This window comes from Trachinotus anak, unplaced genomic scaffold, assembly GCF_046630095.1.
Source record: "Trachinotus anak isolate AG129_WGS33_773 ecotype Australia unplaced genomic scaffold, CSIRO_AGI_Tana_v1 ptg000004l, whole genome shotgun sequence".
NCBI classification, from domain to species: Eukaryota; Metazoa; Chordata; class Actinopteri; order Carangiformes; family Carangidae; genus Trachinotus; species Trachinotus anak.
The window spans coordinates 13,439,066-13,455,491 of record NW_027273855.1 but is presented as its reverse complement, the minus strand read 5'-3'; the positions used below and the strand labels follow the sequence as shown (position 1 = coordinate 13,455,491).

Sequence of the window (16,426 nt, the reverse complement as noted above, 5' to 3'; positions counted from 1 at the left end):
CCCACTCCATTAACGACTTCCGTCTGGCCAACGATCTGAATGAGTTCTACTGCCGCTTTGAAAGACAGTGGGACAAGCCTGACACTAACCTCCACATCAGAGCCACATCAGAACCCCCCTCCTCCTCCTCTACCAAAGGAACGTCTCTCTCTATCCTGGAGAGAGATGTCAACAGGCTTTTTAAGAAGCAGAACCCCCGCAAAGCAGCCGGTCCTGACTCTGTCTCTCCATCATCCCTGAAGCACTGTGCTGATCAGCTGTCTCCAGTGTTCACAGACATCTTCAACACCTCACTGGAGACCTGCCACGTGCCAGCCTGCTTCAAATCCTCCACCATCATCCCTGTCCCCAAAAAACCAAGGCCCACAGGACTAAATGACTATAGACCCATTGCCCTGACCTCTGTGGTCATGAAATCATTTGAGCGTCTTGTCCTGTCCCACCTCAAATCCATCACTGACCCACTCCTGGACCCCCTGCAGTTCGCCTACAGAGCCAACAGGTCCGTAGACGACGCCGTCAACATGGCTCTCCACTTCATCCTCCAGCACCTGGACTCCTCAGGGACCTATGCCAGGATCCTGTTTGTGGACTTCAGCTCTGCCTTCAACACCATCATCCCGGCTCTGCTGCAGGACAAGCTCTCCCAGCTGAGCGTGCCTGACTCCACCTGCAGGTGGATCACCGACTTCCTGTCTGACAGGAGGCAGCACGTGAAGCTAGGAAAGCACGTGTCTGACTCCCAGACCATCAGCACTGGATCCCCGCAAGGCTGCGTTCTTTCTCCTCTGCTCTTCTCCCTGTACACCAACACCTGCACCTCCAGCCATCAGTCTGTCAAGCTCCTGAAGTTTGCAGACGACACCACTCTCATTGGACTCATCTCTGATGGCGATGAGTCTGCCTACAGGTGGGAGACTGAGCGTCTGGTGACCTGGTGCAGGCAGAACAACCTAGAGCTAAACGCTCTGAAGACAGTGGAAATGATAGTGGACTTCAGGAAGAGCCCAGCCCCACCCACCCCCATCACCCTGTGTGACTCCCCCGTGGCTACCGTGGAGCATTTTCGCTTCTTGGGAACCACCATCACACAGGATCTCAAATGGGAGCTAAACATCAGCTCCCTCATCAAAAAAGCTCAGCAGAGGATGTATTTCCTGAGGCAATTGAAGAAGTTCAACCTGCCAAGGACTATGATGGTGAACTTCTACACCTCCATCATTGAGTCCATCCTCACCTCCTCCATCACCATCTGGTACGCTGCTGCCACGGAGAGGGACAATAACAGACTGCAGCGTATCATCCACTCTGCTGAGAAGGTGATTGGCTGCAATCTTCCGTCCCTCCAGGACCTGTACGCCTCAAGGACTCTGAGGCGTGCAGGGAAGATTGTAGCCGACTCCTCCCACCCTGGACACAAACTCTTTGAGACACTCCCCTCTGGCAGGAGGCTGCGGTCCTTCAGGACCAAAACCTCTCGCCACAAAAATAGCTTCTTCCCATCTGCTATTAGCCTCATCAACAAGGCTAGAGAGCCCCACTGTTGCTGATCAATTGCACCAATCACCAGAAAAAATTCCTTGTATGTGAAAACATACTTGGCAATAAAACTGATTCTGATTCTGATTCTGATTCTGATTCTTATGTTTCTTGCAATTGTCTGTGTGTTTGTTCGGTCTGGCCTTCCGGACTCCTGAAACCCCAAACCACCTGCATACCTGCTTCAGATCATCTCATCTACTCAACAAGCCCCCTGCAGTATTTAAACCCTGGCTTCTCACTCCACTTTTTGCCAGATTGTTCTATCACTCATGTGGTACCATGCTACAGCCAAACTCCAAGTTTTGAGTTCATGTTTCCTTGTGTTGCTTTTGACTCCAGCCTAACAACCTTCACCCCAGCCTGAGATCCAGTACCCAGCCTGCTCTGTGTTCGTTCTCCAGTCCTCTACTCTGCAGCACGTCCTGCTCTCCAGTGATCCCTAGCCTTAAGCTATTTTTCCTAAATTCTACAATAAACAGCCTTTGTTACACCACTCAACGTTCTGTGTCTGAGTCTTACTTTTGGGTCTAACAAAAAGCTTTAAAATGTAACAGGGTGTGTGTTATCTGTTACAGCTTTCTCAGGCAAATTTCAACCCACTTTCATAGACTACTGAAATGAACCAAAACCAATGGTTACCTAGGAGTTAGAAAATATGTAATGTTTTCTGTCTACCAAGTGCAAGGTACATACCTTTTGTTTTGCAAAACCACTGTTATAGTCCTTTGGTCTATAGGACTTTTGCTCAAAACATAGTTATGCCTTGCACCTGTGCATCTGTGTATTTGTAATGAGAACATACACTCAGAGATCAAGCCTCACCCCCTCCTACAAAATGATCACACAGCTTATTAGCGTGATGAGTGCTCCAGTTGAACTAAACACAGACAGTATTTGTTAATAAGGTTCTTACCGTGCCAAGATAGACCCTTTCCTTCCTGAGGATGTCCCTGACCATCACGCCAAACTGTAGAGGCTGCTGTTGAAACACAGTCTGTAAAGCAAGCAAATCATAAAAAAAGGCTATAATACCACCATGCAGCTACTAGTATGCAGTGGTTTATTCAGTTGATATCATAGACAATATATTTCTAGTGGCAACTCGTCTGCATCTATATTGTAGCAGGTTGGGACAAACATATGTAAGCAAGCTTTTGTCGTTATTATGAATTTCTAAGATAATTTTTTTTTTTTTGGTATGTTGTGGTCATCACTACTTAAGATTAAGGAAAGTCGTGGACACTTCTCACATTTCCTAAAGCCCAACAAACAACACACAAACATTTTCCTGTCCATCTTCCTGTCTTACACAACTCAGTCATTGGTCTCAGTCACTCAAACCTGCGGTGACCCCTGGCAGCTGCTTATGTAATGACTTGAAGAGACTGCAAACACAAACTGCAGGCATTGTGCACTGTGTTGTCAGGGAAGAAGCTAAATCCTATTCTGAGCGACACTGTCCCCCTACCATGTTCCTGCTGATCTGCATCAGCTTCATCCTGTCCACCACGTTGGCATTCTGCTGAGCGATTGACTGCAGCATGCTGATGATCTGGTCCAACAGAGCTCGGGCCTGGCTCTCCTGCTCCACCTTTTCCGGCACCAAGTCGTCCCTGCAAGTGCACACGTACACATACACACATGCATGCACGTACATATAAAATATGTGCATGTAAACACAAACACATGCATACAGACCCACACACACAAGACCATGTATGAGCCAGCACACACAATACTCTCAAACTTCAGCATGCATATACTGTATGCAAGCATGTCTGTGTATCTGTTTGTGGGTACATGTAGAAATATGTGTAGTGTGTATATATGTGTGTGTGTGTGTGTGTGTGAGAGAGAGAGAGTGTGTGTGTGTGTGTGTGTGTGTGTGTGTGTGTGTGTGCGTGTGTGTGTGTGCACATGTTTGTGTGTACCATCTTTGGCTCTCAATCCAGTCAGCTAAAAAATGTCTGACTTCAATGGGGAAGGCGGACGGGGGATAGAGGCTGTTGACAGTGTCATCAGACAGGCACTGGATCAGCTGGGACATATGTAGCCACTGGGCCATGATCGAGCAGGGCTACAAAAGTCAGAGGAAAATGACATTATGTATGACTATTCATCTTTACTACATTTTTCATGTACTGAGGAAGCAAACAGGACATCTTTTTGATCAAACAACACACTGGCATTCAAAGAATAAGCTGGTTTGTCTTAATATCAACATGAAAAGAACAGGAGCAAAAATGCCTTTGTCTGTCCTTTCTATGCTTTCCCACTTCCCCACTCAGCCCCAAGCACATTCATTCCTACTGAAGATGAAAATCTTTAAAAATGCCTCAAAAAAATGTTGTTTCATTTTCAACCTTTACTACCCCACTTTCACACTTGCAAGACACCCAGTAGAAACTGTACTGTGTAGCCCAACATGGTTCAAACCCACATAACTGTTATAGTTTTCAAAAATACCAAATATGTCAATATGAATTTGAAAGAAATGTGTATGAAGTGATGAACAAGTACAGTATTTCCATTATTATTATTCATTTTGTATTTAGTGAACCAAAATAATGATGATTCTTGATGGATTCTTGGGTTTAAATGTGTAATTTAGTGTAAACATTGAAGTTTAAAGCCAGAACAAGCTGACAGTTATATCACATATATGTGAAACTGTCAGAAAGTGTAGAATAAGATGAGTTTTCCTACCTTAAAGCTATAGGGAAATGAAACAAAACTGGATGTTGAGGACTGGAAAAAAAATGGCTCCGCAATTTCCTGAATCAGCCTCACAATCAAATTTTAAGTAAAAATTTTCCGAACTAAAAAAATAGCTCATTTGTTTGGGACTATTTTAACCACAGATTAATGTACATTTGGTGTGATCACCTGTAGCACTCAGATGGCCAATGAGAAAAATCCGCTACAGCGCCCATGTTCATCCAAGTGAAGGACCATGTAACGCACTGAAATGGCATAACTCATAACATATTTTAGTTTTGGAGGATCAGTTGCACAGCATATTTAGCTGTATCAGGTTTTGAATATAGATATGACACTTGTAGGTGGGCTCAATTCATTGTTGTTTTTAGTCTTCTCATGGGATTTGTTGACAAAAACAAAAACAGAACTGAATTCAAAGGACAAATAAGCATTTGGAAAAGGTGTTCACCGCAGCAAGCACACATATCCTGTGGGATTTATTGGTGTCCAATGTGTGGAGAGGACCAAAAAAATTCACTTCAATCACATCTCTAAAACTTCAACACTTTACCACTGTGTTGCTGTTGTGATGTGGAGGTCAAACCGTTAATTCCACCAGTATCACTTATATTGAAAATCCTTTTGACCATCATTGTATCTGAAATCTTGGAAATGTCTTTGCTGTCTGAGTGTTTGTCATTATATAACTTGAAAGTGGTTTCCTGCGTATTCCTGATCTGAGTTAGTGTTCATGTTGACTTAATTACACAACAGATGACATTATAAATTTTCTTCAGTTTAAGCACCATGTCTCTGAAAGATGAGAAGAGAGCTAAGAAAATCCTGTTCGCAAGTCATGGTTTCTTTCTGTAACATTGAGCAACTGTTTATAATTGTTGAGTCACACCAATGGAACTCAGCATTGTGTAATACCTTTTAGACTGAACAAGACATGTGTGGATCCAGCAACTCTTGTCATATTAATGGAAGGCTGTTGCTTAGCTAAATCAAATATTTCCACGATGAGAAACTAAACCCTGTTTGTCGGTCAGGAATCCAGAATAATCAATGAATACGTCCAAGCTCAGTCAAGATTTGAATATTTGTAGTTAATTTGTAGGAAATAGCTTGGCTCTTAAGAATCTAATCAGTAATGAGGAAACTGCTGAGAAAAATTCCCCCTCAAAGGCGTAGTTTCACATTTTGGGAAGTACACTTATTGGCTTTATTGCTGGTAGTTATAGATTACAGATGAGAGGATTGATGCCACTCGCATGTCTGTATGCTAAATATGAAGCTAGAGCCAGGAAATGGTTAACTTAGCATAAAGACAGCTAGCATGGCCCTGTCCAACGGTAACAAATCTGCCTGCCAGCCCCTCTAAAGCTCACTGATCAAAACATTATATCTTGTTTAACGTACAAAAACTGAAGTGAAAAAAAAGAGTTGCCTTTATATAGGAGAAATGCCTTTATTTCTAATTTCCCAAGGTAATGTCACCTTCAAACTTGATAAATTCAGTAGCATACCAGTAGTGTAATAATGATGAGGTTGCAGTTATAAAAGTCAGACACATCAGTCAGCCAATAGGGCTGAACAATGTGCAATAACTGCCATATTGTTGGCATAGATTTCTTTTGTAATATGAGTCACGATTTCAGTTGGAATGGTAATTTTTTTCATTTAATTTTCACTGAAAAAAATAAACAAATGATTATGATGTGATTTTTCTTGATTCTTGTGCCAAACAGACATGTTCCTTTAAGTCTGGAGAAAATGATTTGTAGGCCAGGGTGTCTCTGTAGGACCACAGTGCTTCATTTATGGTATATTGTGACACATTCTACTTTTATCACAAAAACTGAAGCTCATGTGATCTGGATTAACTTGGCCTTATTGCTATTTCAATAATATTTCGATTAATTGTGCAGCCATAGTAGCCAAGCAGTTGATGAATGTCACACTGAAGCATAAATAAAAAGGGCCAGTACTACTCAGGTAGCACGATTTTGGTGATCTGCCTGAACTGATGCTATGTGATGCAGATTTCTGCTCTTGGCTGACAGGACTGGAACCTGACATGCTCTTTGTGTTAAGAGGTTCCAGTTAAGAACCTGACATGCTCTTTGTGGATTGGATAATTGAATGAATAAGCAGATGTATAGATGTTCCTGATAAAATGCTCAGAAAACAATACAATAGTATAATAAAAAGTTTAATTTGGCAGTGTGGAGTCACTTGTGCAGAGAGGCTTCAACACGAAACCACAGGAGATGGAAAATAACCGCACACAGAAATGTAGATCTGTTTTTTTTAAATGTTTAACAAATTACAGCCTTTGTAGTTTCGGCTGGATTAGTCCCAAAACAACAAGTACCAGCGCGTGCATTCACTACTGACTATTAAAATACATGCAATATGAACTCTGTCATCCTCTTGCTACCAGCATTCACTCTCACAGTTAAGTTGTGATCACTTTTTACGTCAGCATTTCTATAAAGTGGTTTTAGTGGCACACAGTTGGGCAGTTGGACAGTTTCACCCCAGTCAGCACTGGCATTAGCAGGCAGGCCCAGGCCAATGTAGAAGACACATTTCTGGCATATTTGGTTGGATGTTCACATCCATAGGCTATTACGGTCACGCTTATAACAATTTATAACCAAGCTTAGACTTCTCTGTACTTGTAGCTGTAGCTGTACTTGCTGTGCTGGATTCTGGATGATGTTGGCTGACTACCCAGTGTGAGTGAGAAGTATTTGATCTGTAGGCTTTCCAAAAACATTTGGGCCCATTAAGCTGTAGCTGAGAGCTGTTTTCTGCACCAATAAAAGAAACTACACCACTGCCTCTGCAAAACACAACGCCGATTGATCCAATACATTAGCCTGCCTTGGTGGGTACACAAAGGCTGCCCTTCCAAGCAATGGATAAGCAAATCAGTGCCAATAGTATAATAGACAGAAAGGAGTCCTCAACTGTTGCTAGCACCATATGTTGTGTTATTCAAATAATGAGTGTCTTTCTGATTACTTCCTGTCACAGCACCATAACCCATTTTAAGGGTAATGTGAGATGTCATATCAGTTTCTCTATCACAGTATTGCTATGGAGGTTGCAGTACTGCTCTCACTGTGTCAAAATAATCAAATGCTGACACAAACTGACACAACCATGGCAGTCTTGCAGTCTTTTGCAGCAAGGGTGAGGCACAACATTGTCAGGCCTCTGAAACTCCTGGTTCAGTGTTGCAAACAACACGTATGTGACATTGGAGCCTTTGGTAACATTCACAGTGCCTTGTTCCCTGATTACTGCATGGGTCACAATACTATGACGAGACTAAGGAGTAAAAGCATGGGCAGTCAGGCTTCTATGTTCGGTTACAATGACAATGTTATTTCCTTGGCAAATCCAAACAAAAAGGAGAATTGAAAGTAGCAATTGTGTCTGATATCTTATGCAGGCACAAAAGATGCAGGACTGCTACACAACTTGTGAATTCATTTTCTAGAAGAACATTAATTGCATCTAATTGTCCATATCCAGACGTGGCACCATGTCAAGGTACACCGTCTCTAACAAAGAGCGGCAAGTCAAGTCTCATTTATGTATCTCAAAAATCACAGATTTGTTTTAGAGAGTAATAAAAAAGACTGACTTGACGTCTTCAACGAAGTGGGAAGAAACATTAACTTTCTTCTCGAATCTTCACTCACAAATTAAGCTGCAGTGGTGAGCACAGGGAATGGTGGAAAATCAAATGTCAGGTTGTGTAGTTGAAGCCAGTGCACAATGTTGTGATGTCATTTTCCACTGCTATTCTCAGAAAACAGTCTGGGTAAATTCCCAACATGCCCTCTGACCTGAACAAACAGACCTATGGGTTGTTTGTCCCTACCCTCTGATACAACCCTTAGGAGCATCTAAACAGTGTACCTACAGCAGCAGGAGCACCATATCTCCGTCGTCACGGCTACAACAGTACACATGAGTATAAGCCTACGGAGTGGTCATGGTTCGGTTAGGCACAAAAACTACTTGGTTAGGTTTAAGAGAAGATCTTTGGGTTAAAGGACCTTTGTTGTCATAGTTACAATTATAAGCAACGGTCACAGTACAAGAAACAACACTGACTATCAGTTTGACACTGGAAACAAGCAGCGGTATGCCATGTGAAAGTCATGTTTTTTATTCACACATCTTCCTCCCAAAGTGAACTTTGTTGCTCTGTTGCTACATCTCCTGATTTCCTCCTTTCCCACCATCATAATTACTACAACAGTTAAAGGGGGGCTAACAATAAAACAAAACAATGGGTCTACATAAGCTGCTGGCACAGACGACCTGTGGGCTCATTTCTACAGAAGAATTGTCTCCAAATTTGATGATTATTGTGGGAATATTTGAATGCTTGCCATATAAAACCAATTTGTTTGTTTTATCTATTAGAAAATCCCATGGTATGACTTCAGGTATATCTGATAAACACTAAATCCTTATATTCCTCTAGATGAAGGGAATGAATGCCCTTCAAGCCTTTTCAAATACCTTCACTTCCCACCAGCCTTTCCTCACATTAAATGTCACATTATACAGGAAAGGAAGATGCCTCTCCTTACTCACAATCATCAAAAATAGGACATCTACTAACTTTTATTTCCACTATCAATTCATTTTTCACTTATAATTTGTCAATTATTTAGTCTATGAAATGTCAGAAAATACAGAAAAATCATCCATCAGAGACAAGTGACCCAAAGATATTCAGTTACTGTCACATAATTTAAGATATAAATTATTCAGAGTTGAGTGATTAGTTGATTAATTAGTTGGCCAAGAAACAGAAAATTTGCTAATCAATTATGTTTGAAGCAGAACTCTCTCAGGCTTGGGACTGTTTGTTGAGCAAAAAAGAAGTCGTAAACTTCCCCCTAGACTTTGGGAACTTGTAGTTATTTTCAGACATTTGGCACACCAAAGAATTAAATGAATGATAAAGAGCAAAATAATCAAAATAGTCCTTAGCTGCAACCATGACTTACTGAGACCAAGGCAGAGGTTAGATTATTGCTGTGTGTTTGTTTGTCACACATAACAGTAAAAATGAAAATCTTGGTTTAGCCGGGATGGGTTTATCAGCTTGGTCTGTGGGGAATTATCTGTGGGAATTGTGACTAGTATTTTTAACTACTTACCGTTATTTTATAGTCAGAATGATTAGTAGAAAAATGTTCCCTATTAATCCAAATGAAAATCACTAGTTGCGGCCATATTCAAGTGAGTATTTACTGAATCAAAAGCACCTCATGGTGGTGAGGACTGGTTATCTATATGTCAACACAACATAGATTTTAATTTGGAAAAGCAGATAAAGTAAATGTAGTATTCTGTAAAACTGCTTCAAGGGAACTGAGGAAAGTACAGCACACTGCCAGCATGGCCAAATTACGTCAGTTCCACCATTCAGAAGTATGCCTTTAAACCCTACCATTACCAAGGAGAATTAAGGAAGACTGACATGCAACACCAACCCGACTGATATTCACCTCTGCAAGTACTTCTCACCTCTAACTAAGGCTAAGCCTCTGAAACCTGGCTGCCACCACACAAAGTGCTGTGCACTCACTTTAATCTCTTCATTTCCTTACAAACAGCACCAGTTGTTTATTTACCTAAAGTCCCACAAACAAAATGCCCACACTTTATCAGATAAGGATAAACTTGCCTAAATTTTGGGTATAATCACCAAAAATTGCTCCCTTGGCACTGTACATGTCTCCAGTCAGGTTTCTTTATGTAACCCAAATTCACAAATATTCCTCTATGAGTACAGACATGCTGAATGTAGAGTTTAGGCCGAAATAACAATAGTAAAGAGAATAACAATATTAGCTAAATTAACTAACCAAATGGGAAAACATCTGACACCACTACTAACAATGTGGTTTCCTTGTTTTCTCTCAGTGTAAATATATGTACTGTAGATTTTTAATTAACATATAGATTATTAACATTGAACTGCACTGAAAATTAATTTAACAAACTCTAATTTGTCATGATTTCAAAGAGAAAGCAAAAGACCAGCCCACCACTGTTTCATGGTGTGTGGAATGTACAGTACAGTACGGTGGTGAGGCAAACGGATTTCTCTAGGATTGCTGAGTCCCTTCGGGAACCAGCAGTGGCCGCTCAATGTCAGTTAAAAATCTGTGTTCAGGAAGCATTTGTCATTGTTCAATTATTTGGTGATCTGAAACATTTTCATCACAGATTCTGTTCTCTCACAGGAGCGTCTCTCCATGGTCCTCCTGGCTTACGTGCCCTACAGAGTTTTAAGTTTGACCAGGTTTTGTTATGTCAACCCTCAGCCTCTCCTCATTCTGTGAAAGCAGCTGCTGTTTCCACATACTGAGAACAGTAAATACTGTACTCTCGTCTTGTTGATAATCATCTCATCTGTGGTCATGTCCCTCCTCACCTTTTTGGTAATAGCTTCACTGTATTCATGTTTCCTCTGTGAAAACCGGATGGTTGCCAGTCTGAGTTATGAATATCAGGTATTTTCACAGCTGCCCTTACTTGCTAAATGGTTGTTGGTAACGACGCCTCACTTACATGCAGGATGTGTAAGACCCACATTAAATACAGTAACACGGAGTTAGTTACTTTCACAATGGAGGTCATTGCAGCCAGGGCTGACTCATGGCATAGGTAACATAGGCTGTTGCCTAGGGCACATAATGTCAGGGGGTGCTGCAATAATGCCACTAAAATCATTTTTTAAAATCATGGTTACAGTTAACATTATCAACAAAGACTGCCTTTGAATTACAATAATAAACATACTGCACCGCCTGAACTGTCAGTCGCAAGTTGATAACATGATGGAATAAACATTGCTCCTCTTCTCAGTTTTTCACCTGCACTTGTACTGTCCACACTGCACACTGAAAGTGGGGGATAAGTGGTACAGTGTGATATGTAATGTGCATCACTCAGCCCAAGTCCGGGATGTAACACTGGCTGACTGATAGCAAATGCTAGATTGGATCAGCCAGTGGGATGATTCAATTATTATTGTCTCAAATTACTTCCTAATGAAAAGGTCCAAGCCTTCAGGTGCACAAGATCCAAAATGGAGAAGAGGAGGAAAAGAAAACTGTACGATACAGAGCTATGTAGTCTTATCCACAAATCCTTATCTCGCCTAAGGGCACCAAAATTGCTAGAGCTGGCCCTGAGTGCAGCACCACAACGTATTAAGTGTTTGTCTAAGATATAATATGCATTATCTGATATTTGGGGATCGAATATTATGATATGACCTGAACTGTGTACTTTCCAACAATATTAAAATCAAATCAGTCCCATCAGTGCTGGTTTAATGCCACATCAACACATTAATTAGTACAGGATCTCTAGGAACAGTACAGGATAGATATTGCAGTATAGCACTGCTTGTTGGGCCACAGGGCACGGAGGGAGAGAACAAGTGGATATAGACAATATTGCTGCTGCTTTGATCACTATATAAAAGTCTATGCTACATTTCGGGAAAATTCAAACAATGATTAAAAAGCACAACTGCAGCCTTGTTTTACGATGGTGACGGTGAAAAAAAGCGGGCGTAATCCCTTTAATGGTTCGTAAAACTGCAGGAGGATATAAGGCCATTTCAGGCCGACACACAGGCCTGCGACAGCCTAGTTTTTTTCTCTCTCTCTCTCTCTCTCTGTAACCAAAACATGACAGGGGCGCAGGCAGCTTAATTTCTGATGCACAACTAGCAAGGCCTCGTCAACCGCAGGCCCCAGTGTTTAACACAGAACTACCCGAACAATAACACAAACTACATTTACTCTTACCTTCAGTTAAATGGAGATTTCAAAACATTGAAATGCGCTATGGTCCGTCGCCTCTTCCTCCTCTTCTGTCTCATAAGTATTCCGCCTGTCCGAGGATCCTACTGAACGTTTCCTCCCTCCATCACTCGGTTTAACGCTGATGTTGTCCCATAAAAGCTGGATGTTTACCGTCGTTTTGTCCGAGGAGAAATGACTTTTGAGCGCCGAGCAGCTCACACAGGGCGAAGACAACTTTTCACAGCCTAGAAAGTGGGTTAGGCTCACTTCCCTGTTACGCACAATGTGCCACTAGTCGGAGGAGCGCGCTTTATTTCCTGCCCTCACGTTCAAGTTCACACATGACCAAGACACCGTGTGTGTGTGTGTGTGTGTGTGTGTGTCCTATGTGAATCAGGGTTGCTGTGAAGCAATGTGATCATGTATGAAGACTGCATGTAGCCGTGCTCCACAGTAAGCTACAATATGTTGCGGTCCAAGTGGGTACCCTGTCTGGTTTTGAGCTGACATCTGTCTGTGCAGTGGTCTGTCTTGTTAGTTACATTTCATAGATTGCACAGAAGTATGCACTCTCCTGTAGCCTCGTCATGTCTCGACGCTGACAAATTAATCTTAACTAAAGGATAAATATGTCAGGCAATTGTCTGCGGCATGTTAAACAGAAAGTACAACTGGGTGTAGTGGACATGGCAAACTTGAACAGGAGAAACGAGAAGACGTGGGCGGAGTAATGTTGAGTCATTTCACCAGAGGATGTGACTTCCAGTAAATCTACTGAGACACATGATACCATATCTGCAGTTGGCAGTGCCTTCGAGTCGGACGTCTTCCCAACGGCATCCACTGACGTGCGGACAATAAACACCACGACCCGTAGCCTGCGCGCCAGATTATTCAGTATCTCAGCTGTCTGTAACCTCACGGTTAGGGTCAGGGTTTGTTTGCTTTGTTTTGTTCTTTTGGACGCTATTGTTTGTTTTGTTTTGTTTTGTGTTGTGTTGTGTTGTGTTGTTTTGTGTGGGTTTGCGTCTAAATACGGCCTCATACATTTGATATCTTTTCCCACTGGCCTGCGTGCAATTATGTGTCATTCTCAGTAACTCACATAAACTCGCACTTCTACTCTGTAATGACTGGATGACTCCAGTGCAGGATGACTATGTCGAATTTTGGGTGAAATGCAACTACGTAATTGTGCTTGATATATTTGATATATTTTAGTATTATATGGAAATACATGGACCGTCTGCTTTGAAACCTTCAAACTGCTACTTCAACTACTACAACCATGGATTTTCCAGATAGGACCGCATATGATCACTTACAAGATGTTACTTCATATACATAGGCAGCATATACGTTTATTACTTACTTTATACTGTATGAACTCATATGTGGACATGCATTAAAAATAATCATACATCGTCATTGCATAGGAAACATGCATGCATGCATTATGGTGAAATTGCTTGGGTAATGTTGTGCTGTCTCTAAGTGCATTTGCGTCATGTATATTTTCCTCTCAAGGCATATGTCTTCAGTGTTTCCCAAGTGGGGCCACCAGGTGGCGTTCGTGTGTTTCATATGTTACATTTCAGCTACTGTTTTGTTGTTTTGAAGTTGTTGTCGTTCTATTTGTATGTATTTTATGGCAGTGCAAATATGTGCCGTATTTTATAACTGTAAATATTTCTAGTATATCATGTTGTGCTTGATAATTTTAAAATCCAAGCCACTGGATTTAAAGCTGTGTCTCCTTTGGGAGCGCTCAGGGTCCCCAGACTTAGTTCAGTAAATTAATCACGCAGGACTTTGACTAGATCCATATATTTTGCAGAAGTTTTACAACAAAATAAGTCCCTCCAAAATTTCAGCTGAATGTGGCTTTGCCTGTCAGGGTGTAATCTGAGCGGATTCATCTGGTTTGGCATTTTCTTGGATTGGCCACATGAGGGAGGTATAGACCTGCACAAAACCTGTCTGTCTTCTCTTTGCTCAGGGGTCTGTTTGAAATTAGTTGCCACCATAGCAAGATCCCACATGATTATCTGTGGACTATCCAACTTGAAGTAAGTCTGGCTTTGCAGAAGAATTTCATGTTAACACTTTGATCTCATCAATATCAGATTCTGCTGTTGTTCTCACAGTGACCTTTCAACTTCAGTTGTTCGTCAACATCATAAATATATATATATATATAAAGCTATCTATCTTTTATATGTTCCATGATTACCTTTTTGTCAAGTGAGGGGGGCAGGCCAAGACAACCAAGACATTTTACCAAGACATTCCACCTGTCACATCCAATTTCCTGCAAGTTTTGATTGACCTCTCCAACACAGAAACAATGCAGCTGCAAAGATTTGATCATTCCTTTCAAGGAACCTGAGGAGTTTCCTTTGTTCCCTCTTTTCCCTCACTTGATCTAGATTTTAGATTAGCTTATTTGTCTGGCTTGGAGCTGTAAACTTCCTCTAATGATTGTGATTCATTTTCTCCATGTTCTCTGGAGAGGGTTGACATAGCAGGTCTGTTCTGAACTGCCACATCTAGCCAGCCTGATGGACTCAGAGCGCAAAGATTAGACTCTTTAGTATTCAAGCCAATATTTGTGATGACAGCTACACCTTCCAGGAAAGAGAGAGCCAATATCTAATGTTAAACAGCATTGATCTTATTCTCTAAAAGCAGTCTGCAGTGGTAGTGCTTTCTCTATCCCTTCATGCAGCTCCTCCTGTGTCAAGGGCGAGCGTTTGAGAAAATTACAGAGAACCTTTAGATTAAGGAAATGTAATGGATATTTAGAACTTGACAACAGACCCATCTTTTTTTAGAGGTGCGTCGGTTGCAGGTTTGGTCGTGAATTACATTTTTAGCACAGTGTTTGTGTTACTGTTGTTTGCTGCATTACCATTCTCTGTGCAGGCTCATCATTTTGGGGTCCTCTTAGGTAAAGGGCTCTTACCACAGTCTTGCAACACCTGGAATCAATACAGCTGTGCTGGCTATCTATGGGACCAGGGGGCTTGGAGGTTGTAGGCTGGGTTCAGGGGGGAGGCGAGGGGTTGGGCTAGTTGCTGCTTTGGCCCTGGGGGTCCATGTGTCCCTGACTTCAAAATAGACTTGATTGCTAACAGCTGGCAGTCCTAACTCACTCAGTGTCAGAGCTCTCCTCTGATGTCAACCTTGTCAGTATCAAGGCCCGGACAATGGAGGGCCAGCAGCACGGCAAAGGTAGAGAGGAGGACTGTGTCCATGTGAAATGAGATTCAGAAAATGGCCCTTTTTTTATGAAGGTTGTAACTATGAATAACTTTCAAGTTTTGTCAAAGCACCACTGAATGCAGCACACACTAAACATGAACACCATGAAAATCTGATATTTAAGCCGAGTGCATGCAATCACATGCTGCCTAAACTGAGTGCACACTGAGTGCACGCAGCACAAAACAAGCAAATATAGAAAGAGAGAACAGTCATCATGAATGCATCCATCAGTACAATTCATTGACTACAAACCTATAGCTGCACACATTTGACATTATCACATAATACAAAATGCGCTATAAGGTCAATAATTCCTACATAACCTTAACTACTTTATAAACTGAACTACTGTATATAGATGTGTTATTCTGATAATTAACATGTATATCTTTCAATTATGGCGAAATGTGCTTTCAGTATCACTTTTTATTAGAGATGTATTGCAGTGAGGAAAGTGTGACAGAGCTGTGTCCTCCTATTCACTGCCACAGTATGAGTAAATAGGACAGCAGCTCATTAGCATCTTTTATTATCCAATTACAAACTCTGCTCGCCTAATTACCTCCAATCAGCAGGGAGAAGAAAATGATTGACTTCCTGGAGAACAGGCATCACTCAGGACAAAAAGGACAAACGGGTTTTCAGTCTCTTACTGGAAGTGACTCACCCAAAGTCAGACCGTGGAAGTATATATGGACATAAAAGGCAGCTAAGCAGCTACTGTTTGGATGTTTCAGAAATGAAAAATAACACGTTCCATCACAGTGTGTGGGAGTACAGCCTTCACAACCTGATGCTCATACAAAAACACCTTTCAGACTCCAGCTGGAGCATTATCAATAGGTATTTTACTTGTCAAAGGTTTAATAACTCTAGTGTGAAATTAGTATGTAAGTGGTGAAATAAGTCTCCCCTCATATTCCAATGTCACATTTCCACATGGTCTGTTCTACTTACACAAGGTTATGTTGTTCCGTGCATTATGTTATTGAGTTTGTGACAGGAAAAGATAGGATATAATTTTTAAACAGCTGCAGAAACGATTATCCTTC

At 41.5% G+C, this 16,426-nt stretch overlaps 1 protein-coding gene across 2 annotated transcripts in view; it reads right to left on the bottom strand.

The window, feature by feature from the left end:
* Positions 1-12,395, bottom strand: part of stat6 (signal transducer and activator of transcription 6, interleukin-4 induced) — a 28,091-nt gene extending 15,696 nt beyond the window's left edge. Inside the window, exons 1-4 of one of the 2 annotated variants that reach the window (XM_071476103.1) lie at positions 12,111-12,395; positions 3,474-3,619; positions 3,011-3,155; positions 2,456-2,536 (exon numbers count right to left, since the gene is read on the bottom strand). In XM_071476103.1, the coding sequence (XP_071332204.1) occupies positions 2,456-2,536; positions 3,011-3,155; positions 3,474-3,607 (360 nt within the window). In that variant the 5' untranslated portion in view covers positions 3,608-3,619; positions 12,111-12,395. The remainder of the gene's footprint in view (positions 1-2,455; positions 2,537-3,010; positions 3,156-3,473; positions 3,620-12,110) is intronic. The other variant, XM_071476104.1, reaches the window with a different exon arrangement.
* Positions 12,396-16,426: the final 4,031 nt, after the last annotated feature.